The sequence below is a fragment of the Leptidea sinapis genome, chromosome 29 (genome assembly GCF_905404315.1).
Source record: "Leptidea sinapis chromosome 29, ilLepSina1.1, whole genome shotgun sequence".
NCBI classification, from domain to species: Eukaryota; Metazoa; Arthropoda; class Insecta; order Lepidoptera; family Pieridae; genus Leptidea; species Leptidea sinapis.
In genome coordinates, this window is record NC_066293.1 from 1,153,464 (window position 1) to 1,169,326 (window position 15,863).

General features: G+C 34.7%; 1 protein-coding gene and 1 long non-coding RNA gene across 2 annotated transcripts in view; one reads left to right on the forward strand and one right to left on the reverse strand.

Annotated features, from left to right (window-relative positions):
* Positions 1 to 15,863, reverse strand: part of LOC126973303 (uncharacterized) — a 30,025-nt gene that overhangs the window by 8,255 nt on the left and 5,907 nt on the right. The window lies entirely within an intron of this gene.
* LOC126973246 (phenoloxidase-activating factor 2-like) overlaps positions 5,986 to 15,863 on the forward strand; it is a 40,339-nt gene continuing 30,461 nt past the window's right edge. The window contains exons 1-3 of the mRNA XM_050820448.1: positions 5,986 to 6,149; positions 9,479 to 9,588; positions 13,772 to 13,886. Of these exons, the coding sequence (XP_050676405.1) occupies positions 6,073 to 6,149; positions 9,479 to 9,588; positions 13,772 to 13,886 (302 nt within the window). The 5' untranslated portion in view covers positions 5,986 to 6,072. The remainder of the gene's footprint in view (positions 6,150 to 9,478; positions 9,589 to 13,771; positions 13,887 to 15,863) is intronic.

The window sequence follows — 15,863 nt, forward strand, 5'->3', positions numbered from 1 at the left end:
ATACTAACGTAGTTCATAATAAATATTGTTACTAATACATTTACTAATATATATGGAGATGTCTCTGAATTAAATAAATAAATAAATATAAAGGAAATAATAGTGAATCAATAAAAAATCGAGGGTAAAAAATATTTAGTTAAAATTCAGTATTTTGATATTGAGGTAGGTTCGTTTCATTATATTGAAAAAAAGAAAACATATTGGAAATAATAATTTTCGTCCGTTATAGTTGTTACTACTTGTATATACTTGTTTATTCAATAGATTATGAGCGGCAGTGATCAAATTCAATTATTTTTTTTCAAAGTAAGATTTTTACATCACATCAGAGTCCCATATTTTTTAGAATTTGCCTTAGATCTGAGGACAGGCAAAATAATCTCAGTCTGTTTATTTTCCAGATAAATTGCATTTCCATCAAATTTATTAATTAAATAGGCTGGGGCGATCGCTCAATTCAAAACGTGTGGTCATTTTGTGGTAGTGTAACCTTTAATAAAATAAAATTATATATTTTTTAACTTCACCCAATACAAGGCTTGCTACGTGAAGGTTATGGTTTGTAAAGTGGCTTCATACATATTAAATCAAATTAAGATTAATTCAATGACATTAATATTGACGAGGCTGCACATTCTTAGGTATAATTAATAATAATAATTGTAATTATAAACCTCGCAAATCGTTTATTTAATAGATCCTCCTTAGTTCTGGATAGATCCGTAAAGTATAGTTGAAGTAGTAGTAGGAGTTGGGGCATTGAACAAAATTGTGTTGTAATTCTGATGTCAACCGTTAGTTTCCGGTAAGTTCCAGAGTTTAAATAAGTAAAAGAGAATATTAATAAAAAGAAAAAAAAAGTGTTTCATCATCATCATATCAGCGCGGAAGACCCACAGGGCTCCATCATTGGCCCGTTTGAGTACCAATTATATGTAAATGATATGGTTAACATAATAAACGAGGGCCATGTGTACCAATTTGCAGATGATACTTGTCTACTAGTAGCTCAAAAAACTGCTGAGCAAGCCCAGGTCATTTTGCTACATAATTTTAATCAACTCTGTAGATGGGCACACGATGTAGGTCTGACAATAAACACTCGAAAAACCAAGTATATGCACATCCACTCGTCGCACAACAAGCAGGACATCACACCAACTATCGTGGCCCACAAACACTCTTGCTGACACTCCTCCTGCAGTTCAATTTGTACATGTGAAAAAATTGAACAAGTGCAATCTCAAATGTACATAGGCCTAACAATCCATGATACGAGTAGATTTACTTGGGGTCTACATACGGCACATGTTTGCTCAAAACTAAGATCAATCTTGAGCAAACTAAGCATACTCAAATTCAAATTACCATATGAGACATTACGACTTCTGTCGACTTCGGCCCTAGCTGACTCTGTCGTCGGTTATGGTATTAGTAGTTATGGTAGATCCTGCAAAACAAACCTGCATTTAAGATTCCTCAAAACAATTGTACCAAAACATGTACTAAATAAAAATAAGGGAAATTATGATCAGCTCTTTGGACATTGTTGTGTTATGAATGTGTATGATAAAGCTAAATTTTCTATTTTAAGCGAAATTAATAAACCCACCCTGTTAGTCGAAAAAAATAGACCCTTAGGTTTACGACAACTTGAGACAAAACATAAATACTTCTTACAAAAAATTAATAATAAATATGGAAAGAGAACTCTCAATTACGTGATACCAGATATCATTAACGAACTGTCCAAAGAATTGCAAGAAATGTACATAAATACCACGAAAATCAAAACTCGCTTTATAAGATACTTCTTGAAAAAGGAACAGATTTTGAAAACAAAGAATTGAAAATTGAAAATTAAAAAAAAAATGAATGGCTCTAGGTACCCAGATAAACCCGTCAGGTTTTCGTGGTTCATAATTTATAAAAGTGTATTTGTTCTGTATTGGTTAATAAACTATAAAAAAAATCAAACGCATTCTCATAGTCCACGAACGCCTAGAGGCTGGACATACTCCTCTGTCTTCTATATAACCTGCCGCAGCGTATGTATTTGGTGCTAAAGCCTTTTCGGAATGCGGTTTGTTCGGAAGGCTGGCGTCAAACCTCCGCACGAAACGATTCGTGATAACGTTAGCAAAAAGCATATAAACATGGCTGAGTAGTGATATCGGTCTAAAGTTCTTCAAAAGAGTTTATCGCCCTTTTTGAAGAACAGCACCACTATACGTCTGTACCAAGCTTGCGGCGATTTGTCCTCGAGGATGACGGAATTGAATAGCTTCCTTGATTGAAGCATAAGTACTTCTGTACTTGGCTGTGATTTTATCATCAACCGGTGCCTTGTTGTATTTAAGCTGTTTAGGGCCTCACTAATTCTCCTACATGCTGACGCCTTGGATATCTTCGGATTTGGATCTGGATGGGTACAGGCCGGAGCGTAGATTTCACCAGTCGAGACCGCTCCAGTTTTGAATTGTGCCTCTTTCTATGCGGTGATCACTCCAGTTTTCACTAAGTTGATCACAGAGACATCATTGAATATATGTCTTCTGGTGGACATAATGATGTCAGTCTCATTTTTGGTGGCACCATCGGAGCTAATCTTAATCCATTTGCGCTGTTCCCGCTTCATGAAGAAGAAGTTCATCATATCATCCTTCTTCTCATACATCCCACCTCCCCGTCTGAGTGTACCGAAGTCGGAGCGTAAACCTGAATAACCTTCAATATCGTTCAGTAATCCGAGTATTAGGTACGCTACTCTAGTCGACACGTTCCGCACCTCAGTAACATTGTTGACGAGACTTGTGAACGAGGAACCCGACACCACCCTGGGACAGTTGACAATGAAGATGTCTTTAAATAAATATAATTTTTATATGTTGAATTCACTAGTTAGGTGACAAATTTTATATTATGTTAAACGAGAGCAAATTATTTTATTTCTTGTCCCCTTGAATCCTTAACTAGGCTCAGGATTCTAATGTTTAAGATATGTGAATAATATTTAAATAACCCAGATTTTTAGTACATTTTAATAACAAATTTTTGATTCGAAATAAGATTATCATCAAAAATAATAAAAAGGAATATCTTAAGTTTATTAAAACTATTTTGCTCTTCCTTAACTCATACGTATCGTAATTCTATAACTTTATTTACTCTGTGGCGCACTCCTAACGATACTTCCATGTTCCAATCTTATTTATATTTACCGTTCAAAGTGATATTATATTTCATTCGACTTTGCATTCAGCCTGATATTCCTTGTAATATTAAGGGTTCCGTTGTATATAAGGAACCACTATTGGTCATTATTATTATGACAATTTAGTTTGGTAATTGTTGTATATTCTTGCGCCACTCCTTTCAGAGCGCTTCTTATATCCGAAGCGGTAGGTAGCGATTTAAAAAAGTAATTCTGAAGGAATTTTCTTTTTCTTCAATTCGGAACAAATCCTTTAATTTCGAAAAAAATTCTCATTTAATTTATAAATTATTTCTCATAGGTATTCGTAAATTCATAAAAAAAATCTCAAGGAATTTTGCACAATAATTCTGAAGGAATTTTCAAATATAATTCTAAAGCATGTTTCAAAAATAATTCTGTTCAAAAATATTTCCCAAGCAATAAAAATAAAAATTCAATTAATTTTAAAAAGTGTTCTCAAGGAATCAGTGAGTGTTTTTACCCGACCTGACCCGACAGACGTTGTTCTGTATATAATAAATAAAATACTGCTTTTTATGAATTTGTGAATAATATTTCAAGATAATCTCCCTGTTGTTATAATGAAATTGTTTTACAGCAGAACTGCCAAACCGTGCATCAATAAATTCTCTCATAGAAAATATTATGTCCTTATCAAACAATAATTTATATTGGAAAAAAATTATCCAATTCTAGTTACAATTTTGTTATTTTTGGAGACGGTGTCAGCCAAGGTAGGTTTGTAACTATGTACATAGATACTTAGGTGACTGTGTTTACTATATACGTAGGTGAGATGTGCTTGTGTCGCACGCGCAACGTGACAAGGCGTCAGGCTAGGGCGGGGCCGCGGCGGAAGGAAACCGATTCGTTAGATTAATTAACAAATAATTAATTAGATTGTAAAAAATACGCTATTTTTTTTTAATTTTTAGTGCAATTTTTATCTATTGTTATGGAATAGTTTTTTTGAAGTCGGTTGTTTTTTTTTAATTTATTTTTAAAGATGTAACGTCATAGGATATACTTCGATACCAGTGGGCGCCTCCTTTGCACAGGATGCCGGCAAAATTATAGGTTCCACAACGGCGCCTATTTTATGCCGTAAAGCAGTAATGCGTAAACATTACTGTGTTTCGGTCTGAAGGATGCCGTAGCTGGCAAAGCAAATTACTTGGCAAATGAGACTTAACATCTTATGTCTCAAGGTGACAAAGGAATTGTAGTGACGCTCAGAATTTTTGGGTTTTTCAAGAATCGCGGCAATCTGACCGGCACTGCATTGTAATGGGTAGGGCGTATCAATTACCAACAGCTGAACTTCCTACTCGTCTCGTCCCTTATTTTCATAAAAAAGTCATTTATTACTTTTACAGTGTGTTAGTTTAATACATAAACATAACACAAGTTAAAATATAAAGAGCTTTCGATTCGAAGTAGTCTCCATTTGCCTTTAAATGCTGAGGCCAGCTATCAATAGAAGCACGCACTCTTTTCGTGGGAAAATTGTTCACTGCCAATCTTACGGATTGTTTTGGGTTTAAAGTAAGCCGTACTCTCTAAAACTGACCATAAGTCATAATCCAGCGGATTAAGATCGAGACTAGACGACGGCCAGTCTTCAGCTCTGATGAAATCTGAAACGTTCGTTCCCAACCAGGACTGCGTAGACCGAGCTTTAGAACCCGGCGCTGAGTCTTACTCGAAGGACCATTCTTAGATATTGAACATGATGTTGTTAAGGAGCTTCACTACCTTCTCGAATGGTATCTTGATACACTTATGCTTATGTTTTGATACCTTTTTCACAAAAGTATGGCTCAGTCAATCTTTTATAGCTAATACCCTACCAAATCCTCACTGAAGTCGGGTAGTGCCCACGTTGCACTCTGTCCACTAATTGGGAAGCTTCCTTAGAGCTTTGAGCACAAAAGCGGTCATTTTGTTTGGTATAATGTTGCTCAATTGAAAAAAAATTTCATCCGCAAACAAAAATTTTTTCGTGACCTCCCATTGCGTACCGCTTCAAAGTTGTTTCGATTTTACCACCCTATTCCTTTTTTAAATTGTTAGTTAAGAAATGACCAGTACGTCTCTTATAGACTGCAAGTCCTAAGTCATATTTTGAAATACGCGACATGGTAAGAGGTGCTATCTTCATCTCCCGAGATAGAATCCTTTGCTTACGAACAGGATTTTTTTTTAATTCTTTCCCTTACTGCTTTGACCACCTTTTTCGTACGAACACTACGTGAAGTGGTGTCATTGTACCTATTAATAGCCCAGTACACAAATTATTTTACTAATACCAAGCGTATGGAGAGTTCTAAAATTGCATTTGACTCCATAACTACTTTGTGTAATGCTATCACAGCCATTCGGTTTTCTTTATCACCCCACTCCATTTTAATATCGCCAAATAATATATCGTATATATCGAAAACTCAATGAAAAATCATATAAAAATGACAGATTCTAAATTTAAAAGTAATATTTTGTTTATTTTTTATTGTAACAGCATTTATGGTCAGACTAAGACTGGAATAGTAGCAGTAGCTACAACGCCCTTCAAACCAAAACATAAAACTGCTTGCACATTTCTACTTACAGCTGAAAATGGCGTCACCTAGGTAGCCACCCGCTGTGCTAAGAAGACTTGTGCCCCATTGGTAAACAACGACATTTTAAATAACAACTTTATCCTTATTCCTGTACTATCGTAAACACTGCAAACATCAAACATACCAAAATCAGACGCAAAACATCCCATATGTATATTTAATATTTTCCTGTTTTTCTTAATTATAAATAAAGATGATTCACTTGAATTGTATGTTTATAATGACATACATATGATAAGAGTGAAACAGTATGAACTACAAGCTTATACCAATAATTTGTGTTTTGTGCCTTTAAGTATGAAGTACTCGTAAGTAATACAGTGTACCAATTTTTTTTATGTTGCGTCTTTATAGCATTCATAAATCTTATAATCTAATACTAATAAGTATGTAATATTATTGTTAGTAATTTAACGAGTTTCCCACATAAAAAGCTAGAAGTACAGTCGTTTGTGAACCGTTATAAAAAATTTATGGGTAGATAGATTTAAAATTAAATATTTCTTCGGTATTATTCCGTTAATTCGATTATAATTTGCTTTATTTTAATTCACACACATTGCATTATTAATCTAACTATTTTACAAGATTAATATAACAGTTAATTGATTTGGTTTAATTTGCAAGAAAATTTATAATTTTTGAAGAAAAATTATATCCAATATTTTATATATAAGAATAAGGGGGATATTCAAGTTCAACGATTGATATATAGATGATTTATACGCGGTGTGGACGTGTTGACGAACGATGTGATCAGATTGAGCTAAATTATATTATTTAGCAGAATCTATTGAAATATTTCTGCTTACATTCTCTCATAAGTTAGGTACTTGACTCAGTTTGGCTTTACCAGATATCGTTGAACTACTGATGCAGGTGTATGAGCTAAACAAAAATATTTTTGAGGCCTGGGAGGAATCATAGAGCACCTTATTACCTGTTATCTTCTTTGATTCACGTAAGGTCACGAAGCTCTGCCATTATGACATAAAAAAACTGCGTTCGATCTTATCATTTCATATTTCAAAATAATTCAGAAATTCGATTTGAATGGCAAGAGTTCTCCTAGGACTCCTCTCAATATGGGTACCCCCAAGGATCTATTCTTGGTCCGTTTCTCTTCCTTATTTACATTAATGATCAACCTAATTCAAAAATAACAAATTGTTATAAAAAATCAAATGGTAGTAATTATTTCCCGATGAAAATCAATTTCAAAGTGAAAAGCAATCAATCTAAGGTCGTATTGTGGTTTAACGTTAATAACGTTAAAAAGAAGAAAACTAAATGTATAAAATTTATCGCGTCTGAATGAATGAATGAATGAATGAAAACTTTATTAATAACAAACACAAACCACACAGAATAATACAACTAAAAAAGACTTAGAGGTAAAAAAATAATAATTAAAAACTTATACTTAGCATAAAAATATACAAATGATAAAAAAAAAAAAATGAAACAAATGTATGCATAATATTATAGTGATTATCTTAATTTAAAAGTACTGTGTAGCAGTCATTGTTATCAAAAGGAACTGACTCAGCGTCATGCTGCATTGGAATAATACCAACACAGCGCTGATTTTCAGCAGCCCCCAGGTGACCCATTGAGTAACTATTAATGTTAAAAAATAAATTTAGTTTTATTAAAGGTTCCATCATATTATTTTTAAAGATGATAATTTGAAATTAGCTTCTACTTGTTCAGAATATTACATAAATATACATACATACATAAATATTAAAATAACAGCAATTTTAGAAATATTTGCAGAAACAAACTAAAACTTCGATCCCATTATGTATTATTAATAAGATAAATCTTATAATGTAGGACTTATGCACATAATTTGTAAGCAGATACTTAATAATTTAAATAGACGTAAGGATGAGATTTTTAACTTTTTTCTGGAAAGTTCCAACAGTCTTCAGATTGCGAAACGGTGGTGGTATATCATTCCAGCACTTGGTGGCACTGTACCTAAAACTTCCTCTAAAAGAGGCGGAATGATGGAGTGGGACTGACAGGACATTGAATGCGAACCTTGTTTCAAAATTTAACTGGCTGCGCTGACCTAGCCATTCCAATTTACTATATAAATATTTTGGCGTTTTTGTCTTAATAATACCAAAAAGAAGCGTGGCTAAATGAAGTCGTCTACGAGCATCCATATTTAAAATATTTGCTTCTTTGAGGTATGGAGAAATGTGTTGTCGGGCCGGTATGTCCCAGCAAAAACGAGCACATGCATTTTGTACTCTTTGTATTGACTTTCTTGTTCTGCCAAGCAGCCTCGGACCATACACTGTATCGGTATAGTTAAACTTGGATAGAACAAGAGCCTCACAAAGACGTATGCGCAATTCTGTGGTTATAAATGGTCTAATTTGGTACAAAACTTTTAATCTATAAAAACTGTTGGAAATGACTTTATTTATATGCTTCTCAAATCTTAAAGATTCATCCATTATCAACCCAAGATTGCGAACTTCTTGTACGCGTTCGATATCCTTATCATTAATGAGTAGTCTTACATCGAATTCATTAATTAACTCTAAGCCGTTACAATTGCCGAAGATCATTAATTTTGTTCTATTCGGGTTTAAAATCAGTGAGTTTTTTTCAGACCACATGAATATTTCATGAAGATCAGCATTTATAATATCTATTGCCTGTTGGGCTTCGTGTGGCGAAAAAGAAAAATATAGCTGTATATCATCAGCGTAGATTTGATAATTGCAGTGTTCAATTTTTTTAATTATGTCTGCAATATATATAATAAAAATAAGAGGCCCTAAAATAGAGCCCTGAGGAACTCCCCTCGTTATAGTGTCACGTTCTGAAAATTTTGTGTTACCCTGCTCATCTATCACTGAGACCGTCTGTGTTCTATTAGTGAGATAGCTTTCAAACCACTTAATACTATTTTCACTAAAACCATAGTACGCTAGCTTGGAAAGTAGGAGATTTATATTTAAAGTTTCAAAAGCACGTGAAAACGTCTCGCAATGGTATATAATCATGGTGCAATGTTTGCTGTAAAAGCCTTCAGGGTTGACAGCACAGAGGAGGTTTTAAGTCGTAAGGCTCGGGTGTTTACACCCGAGCCCGACATATGGGCCCCATTTCGGGGTCTTCAATACGTAAATGAATTTTCCTCCTCTCGAAAAAAACAACCGACATAAATACCATCTTTGTGTTGCAGAAGAAGACTATTCGCGCTATTGAAGACCTAGTTCCGAAAAATCTTTAAAACAAAATCTCTAAGTCTCTTAATATATCTTGATAATATAAGGTATGTATGTAAATAGGCAAACAGGTAAATTTTATAGAAACTGTGATAATCATAATGTTAGAACCAAGAACAAACGTGGAACTAACATAAATTTGTTATGCAGAACCACACCTTGAGATTCAAGCGACCACTCGCAGGCTATGTGATTAATTAATTTTATTTTACGAATTGAAAAGAGGGAGATCGCTGAATTTCTTGCGCCCTAGTAGTTTTTATCGTTCAATAAGTTATTTCAAATCCTATTTATAATTCAAAATAAAATAACCCAACTGTCCACGCAGGGCAAGTTGTGGTGTCATTGTTTCGTAAGTATATTAATATATTTTTTATTTGCAGGTATATAACACTTTTGATATTGCTGGTACAACAAACATCGTGTAATGATGATGATGAAACTGTTGACTGGATAACAATGGGAAGAAATGTGCACCTGACAAGCAGAAAAGGTAAAGGATTAAACTCCACTTGTTCTTGACAAAAACTAGTCTAGTGTGAACCGGATCATAGAAATTTAATTAAGTAGAACTACTAGAATTACAAGAATTACAAGAAATGGCTTAGAGGCTAAAAGGCTAGCCGCCTTAAACATGTCTAGCCTAAGACCTCACAACTCGATTCGTGGCACGTGTTTTAAATATAAAACGAAGTTTAACGTTGATTAAAGATTAGTTTTATCAAAAAAACTAAGCAGTTAAGTCGAGCAAAATTCAAATATTTTTATTCAAAATAGCATTGACATCACTTATTGCAAATTAAAAAACTACCACCCATTCCAAAATGAATGCCCCAGGCCTGAGAAGAACGGGCGCAACAAACTTAGCGGGCTTATTTTTCATCAAAAAATATGTTTAAAAAGTAACATTGGACAATTAAACTTATTATTTAACAGCCTGAAGGCGGTCGCTCCATTCCCAAACTGTGGTATCATTAAGAAAGTCATAGTAGTCGTAGTAGGCATTATAAGCTTATGTCTGTTCCTGGTGTTAACATTATGGTTATAACAGTTTCTAGCAAATTCACTTATATGCAAATTCAAATTCAAATTCAAATATTTTTATTCAAAATAGGATGTGAAATCACTTATTGAAAGTCAAAAAAAAAACTACCACCCATTCCAAATTGAATGCCTCAGGCCTGAGAAGAATAGGCGCAACAAACTCAGCGGGCTTTTTTTTTTCATCAAAAGTATGTTTTACAATTAAAGTAACATTTACAAAGTAACATTGTACAATTAAACTTTTTATTTAATAGCCTGAGGGCGGTCGCTCCATTCCCAATCTGTGGTATCATTAAGAAAGTCATTTATGTTATAGTAACCTTTACCACACAAACGTTTTTTAACAATTCTTTTGAATAACGTAACACCTTTGTTTTGAATATTTTCTGGGATCTTGTTGTAAAATCATATACATCGCCCCACAAAAGACTTACTAACTCGACTAAGCCGAGTAGTAGGCATCATCAGTTTATGTCTGTTCCTGGTGTTAACATTATGGTTACGACAGTTTCTGGCAAATTCACTTATGTGCCTATGAACATACATTACATTATCAAGAATATATTGAGAAGCAACAGTCAAGATGTTAATTTCTTTGAATTTTGCTCTCAATGATTCTCTAGGACCTAGGTTATAAATAGCGCGAATAGCCCTCTTCTGCAGCACAAATATTGTATTAATATCAGCAGCGTTGCCCCATAGCAATATACCATAGGACATAATACTATGGAAATAACTAAAGTATACTAGTCGCGCCGTATCTATGTCAGTTAATTGTCTAATTTTTTTAACCGCGTATGCTGCAGAACTAAGTCTGTTCGCCAATCCTTCAATATGGGGGCCCGATTGTAATTTGGAATCTAGAGTTATGCCAAGAAATATAGCAGATTCCACCGGTTCTATCACCTCTCCGTTTAACAAAACATTTGCATTTACATTTTTGACATTTGGTACGGTAAATTTAATGATTTTAGTTTTCTTGCTATTTAACAATAGGTCATTAGCGCTAAACCAGTACACGATGTCAGATAAAATATCGTTCACTTCGTCATACATAGCTTGGTTTCTTTTCACTTAGAAAATCAGTGAAGTGTCGTCCGCAAACAATACTATCTTATGTTTTTTCTCTATAAGATTAGGAAGATCATTTATATAGATAAGGAAGAGGAACGGTCCAAGAATAGACCCTTGTGGTACCCCCATACTGAGAGGAGTCCCAGGAGATCTCCTGCCATTCACGTCGACCCTCTGAATTCTATTGTTTAGATATGAAGTCAGAAGATCGAGCGAAGTTCCTTTGATGCCATAGTGGTATAGCTTCCTGACCAGCGTTGAATGTTGAACACAATCAAAACCCCTGAATATAAATCACAGAAGATGCCAAGTGCATTCTGCGATTCCTCCCAGGCATCAAAAATATTCTTGATCAGCTCAACACCTGCATCCATTGTTGAACGTCCCCTAGTAAAGCCAAATTGTTTTAAATGAAGTAACTTATGAGAGTTAAAGTATGTAAGCATTTGGCTTAAAATTATTTTTTCAAAAATTTTACTAAGGGTCGGCAAAACCGACACAGGACAATAGTTGTTCGGGTCAGAAGAGCATCCCGACTTAAATATTGGTGTAATTTTACTATGTTTCAGAAGGTCAGGAAACACGGCACGATTAATACAATTATTAAATACTATTGCAAGATATGGTGCTATGACATCAATTATTGAACTTATTATTTTAACAGAAATGCCCCATATATCAGCAGTTTTTTTCATGTCTAGAGATTTAAAAGTTTTAATTATTTCTCCAGGGCTAACAAAACTAAAATTGAAACTTTGTTGACATCCTATAACATTTTCCAGAAGAAGTGACTCAGCAACACTGGTGGAGGAGACAAGAGTGTTTGTGATAGAAACTGGAATCTCAGAAAAAAAAATCTCAAAGCAGTAGCAACTTCCTGCTGAGATTGAATTATTGTATTGTTTATTGATAGATTATATTCAATGTTGCGGTCTTTCAATCTTCCAGATTCCCAGTTAATAACATTCCAAGTCATCTTTATTTTATTTGGTGCATTTTTAATTATTTGTCTGATATGCATAGACTTTGCAATAGAACAAACACATTTAAATAATTTAGAGTATTTTTTAACATACTTGAGAAAAGATGTATCATGATTATACAATGATCTCTCACTATACAGTTCATATAGCCTTTGTCTGCTCCTATGAATGCCAGCTGTTGCCCAATCATTAAATGACAGGAGATTTGACTGTCTTAGAAGTAAATATAGAAGCAAACTCTGTTTTAATTATTTTAAATAACATATCATACATTTCATTTGGATTAATATTATATTTGAATAAATCCAAATTTGAGAGTTTAACTGACACATTGCCTCTATATTTCTCCATTCGCCTATTATTGTATATATTATACTGCAGGCAAAACAAGCGGCACGACCGTACCATCCTTTTCTCGAAGCAATTCAAGCCATTTTCGGCTAGAACTACTGAACTAGAAGCCTGAATTTTCAGTAACTAAGCAGGCATTTTATAAGCACAGTATATTTCAAATTTAATTCAATTTAAACCCGTAGTTTAAGAATTTTATTATTTGTTTTACTAGTTACACATTATGTTTAAGAATTATAACTCTAAAGGATATACAAGGCAATTCTTGCAGACATAAAAGTATCAAATAAAGAATATATTTTAGTGTTTAATGTATAAATCAAGAAAATCTAAAATATTTTGCAATTTATTTCGGTCCAGTTTTCTACATACACCGATAGAATAAATGACTTTGTAATCCAATATTATTTAAGCAGTCTGTGTTGTAAGCTTACGTTTCACTTTAAAGGCATAAAAGGCATTTATTTATTTTTCTCAAAATTTTACTTACTTAATGTCGACATTAGAAGTATCAAAGAGAAGGAATTCTCAATTTGTGCACACAAAGACTAATTGTAACATCAAAGCCTCCAAGGAAAATCCATACAGAAACTTTAGCTGGCTTTGACAAAAACTGTAGCTGAAGCTCAAAAATTAGTATCAGAAAATAAAAAGAGGAAGAGTAATATCTTCAAAAAAGAAGATTCTCATGTGCTCATAAGATAGAGAGTTTTAAGAAAACCTGTTGTTCGTATTCAAGAAGTAGAAGGTACCAAAAAGAAAAACAAGTAGGACTATCCACAAAAAAGAAATGAAATGCCATAAAAAAATAAATTTAAAAAAACATAGACTTGCAACTCAGTTCTACTACCGTGAAAAGTTTTAAGATTCATGTAATACCAAGTCGATCAAATTATTCAGTCCCAACTTAAGGGTCCTTCTGTCTCAAGTTATTACGTATGTAGCAAACCTAAGAACATCTAACAGTGACCATATCAATATTAAAAACTGTGGAATCAATTACCGGCTGCAGTTTTCCTGAACCGCTATGACTCACGGACCTTCAAGTATAAAGCAACCCAACTTAATGGCCGAAAACGCATATATTGACCACTGGTGTTGCGGCTGTCCATGGGCGGTTCCCCACCACTCCCTACCACGTGAGCCTCTTGCCCGTTATGCCCCTCTTATATAAGTTTGTTTTTTATTTCTCCAGTTATAATTAATATATCTATTAATTCACAGATAGCAACGCCTGTGTTCTGGACAGTGGCGAGCCGGGAGAATGTGTTCGACATTACCTTTGTGATCTAGATTCACAAACAGTCATCACTGATGGAAGAGATATTATAAGTTTCAGGTTCATTTTGTTTCTTTATCATAAACAAGTTCCTGACGGTAGGTATTTCATTAATCATAATAAATTAAGTACTCAATAACATATATCGAAATTTCAAAGAACTTTATAAAAATATTCAAACAAACCAAATACAAATGAACTAAATTCAAATTGTGAACGCAAGTCGCGTCCCATACCAGCAACCTACCCCGTGCCCATGCCACCGTGGTCATGCTATCGCTGTGGGTTCCATTTGGCTCTGAATTATGTGTATAAGTTCTAGAAAATAAAATCAAAAGGGAGTTTTATATGTACCAAAAATTAACATCTTTTGAATTAACTGTAAAATTAACTAATATACTAGCCTTCCCAGAATAAAAAAAACGACAAATTATTATTCACCCCGATAAACGGGAAATCTACCCGTCGGGCTAACAATGCGAAGGAGTTGTTGAATGCTCATGCATACATCGCAGCCGGCTGCGCTGGTTATGTGTTACTCACGTGCCTACTAAACACCACCTGAGGTTGGCTTTGGGCATGCGCGCGCTAAGCCTTCATCTGAGGTGACCTCTCTTGGTGAGAGAGAGGTATTAGCGGCACTCCATTCAAAGTATCTTTAGTGCCGCTATCTAAGTGGGATATCGAAACTATCTAGTCGGGACTGGTGACATCGGAAGGATGATCACAAACGGGGATGAATCTTAACGTGTTTGGCTATTCCTGGATGCCAAGAGGCAGTTCAGGCCTCCCGACTACGTAGCGGGTTGGCGGAGGGACGGTATAATCCATTGGATTGGGATGATTGTCTGATGACCTGAAAAAAGTCTCAGACTAGCTTCTGATGTGTTGGTGGATGGTGGGGAGCTCTAAGTCCCGGCGTAGGTCTATATTTCTAACGCACCAGTGGGCGTTTAATAACTTACGATAGAAAAGTCTTAGGTTGGACTTCGGGATTCACATGTGGGAAGGCAGGCAGGTGGCGTAGGTCAATACCGCTCGAACGCAAACCTGATAGAGCCTGCCAACATATTGCTAAGGCGGATCAAGTAGAAGCGAACGGTACCGGTCACCCTGCCGGTCGTGGGGCCTAAACGTGAGCTGAGAATAAAGGGTCACATCCAAGTATTTGGCTGTGGTTCTGAAAGGAATAAGGAAGGCTTATAAACGGATGACGTTGATGGGCAGACGTCTCTTCCCATTGCCCCATCGCCAGTGAGACATCGCATTTTATGGAAGAGTCATTTGCAAAAATTTTATTACTAAATTAAAAAAAAAGTGAGTAACGTGTAAATATTTCACTCTTTACCCACTCTAGCAGTGGGAAGCTTCTTTGCAGAGGATGACGGCTAAGTTGGCATCACAGCGGTGCCTTCTTCAGCCCAGCAGTAATGTGCCAGCTTTATTGAGTTTCTGTTTCCAGCACACCACTATAGCTGGTATTAGTGGACTAATGACTCTTAACATCTATTGTGTCAAAGTGACCAGCGCAATTGCGATGGCGTATTTAGTGATTATAATGTTATACTAAATACTTTTTATTTATTGAGGTTAATACAAAAATTTTCTTGTTTTTTAACATTAAAACATGTATGACGTGACGACTACCATAAAGTCTTGTAGTTAAGCCTAGTAACTCTAAGCTAGGTTAAATGTTATAAAGATAAGAGAGTACACGAATTTTGCAACCGCTAGATTAGTGTACTTCAGTTATTTTCACAACATCATGACGTACGGTATTCTACTATGGGGTCATGCTGCTGACATTGATATAGTGTTTGCTCTGCAAAAGAGAGCTGTTCGTGCTATATAACAGCTTGGTTTATAGACAGTATCTCAAAGAAAATTTTAATGAAATAAATATTATGCCTGTTCATTGTCAGTACATTTATGAAAATTTAATATACGCTCACAAAAATCGTCACCTTTTTGCTCTCAAAATATTTTGATCAAAAGATTTTCATTATTATAACACTAGAAATAAGGGATTGCTTGTAA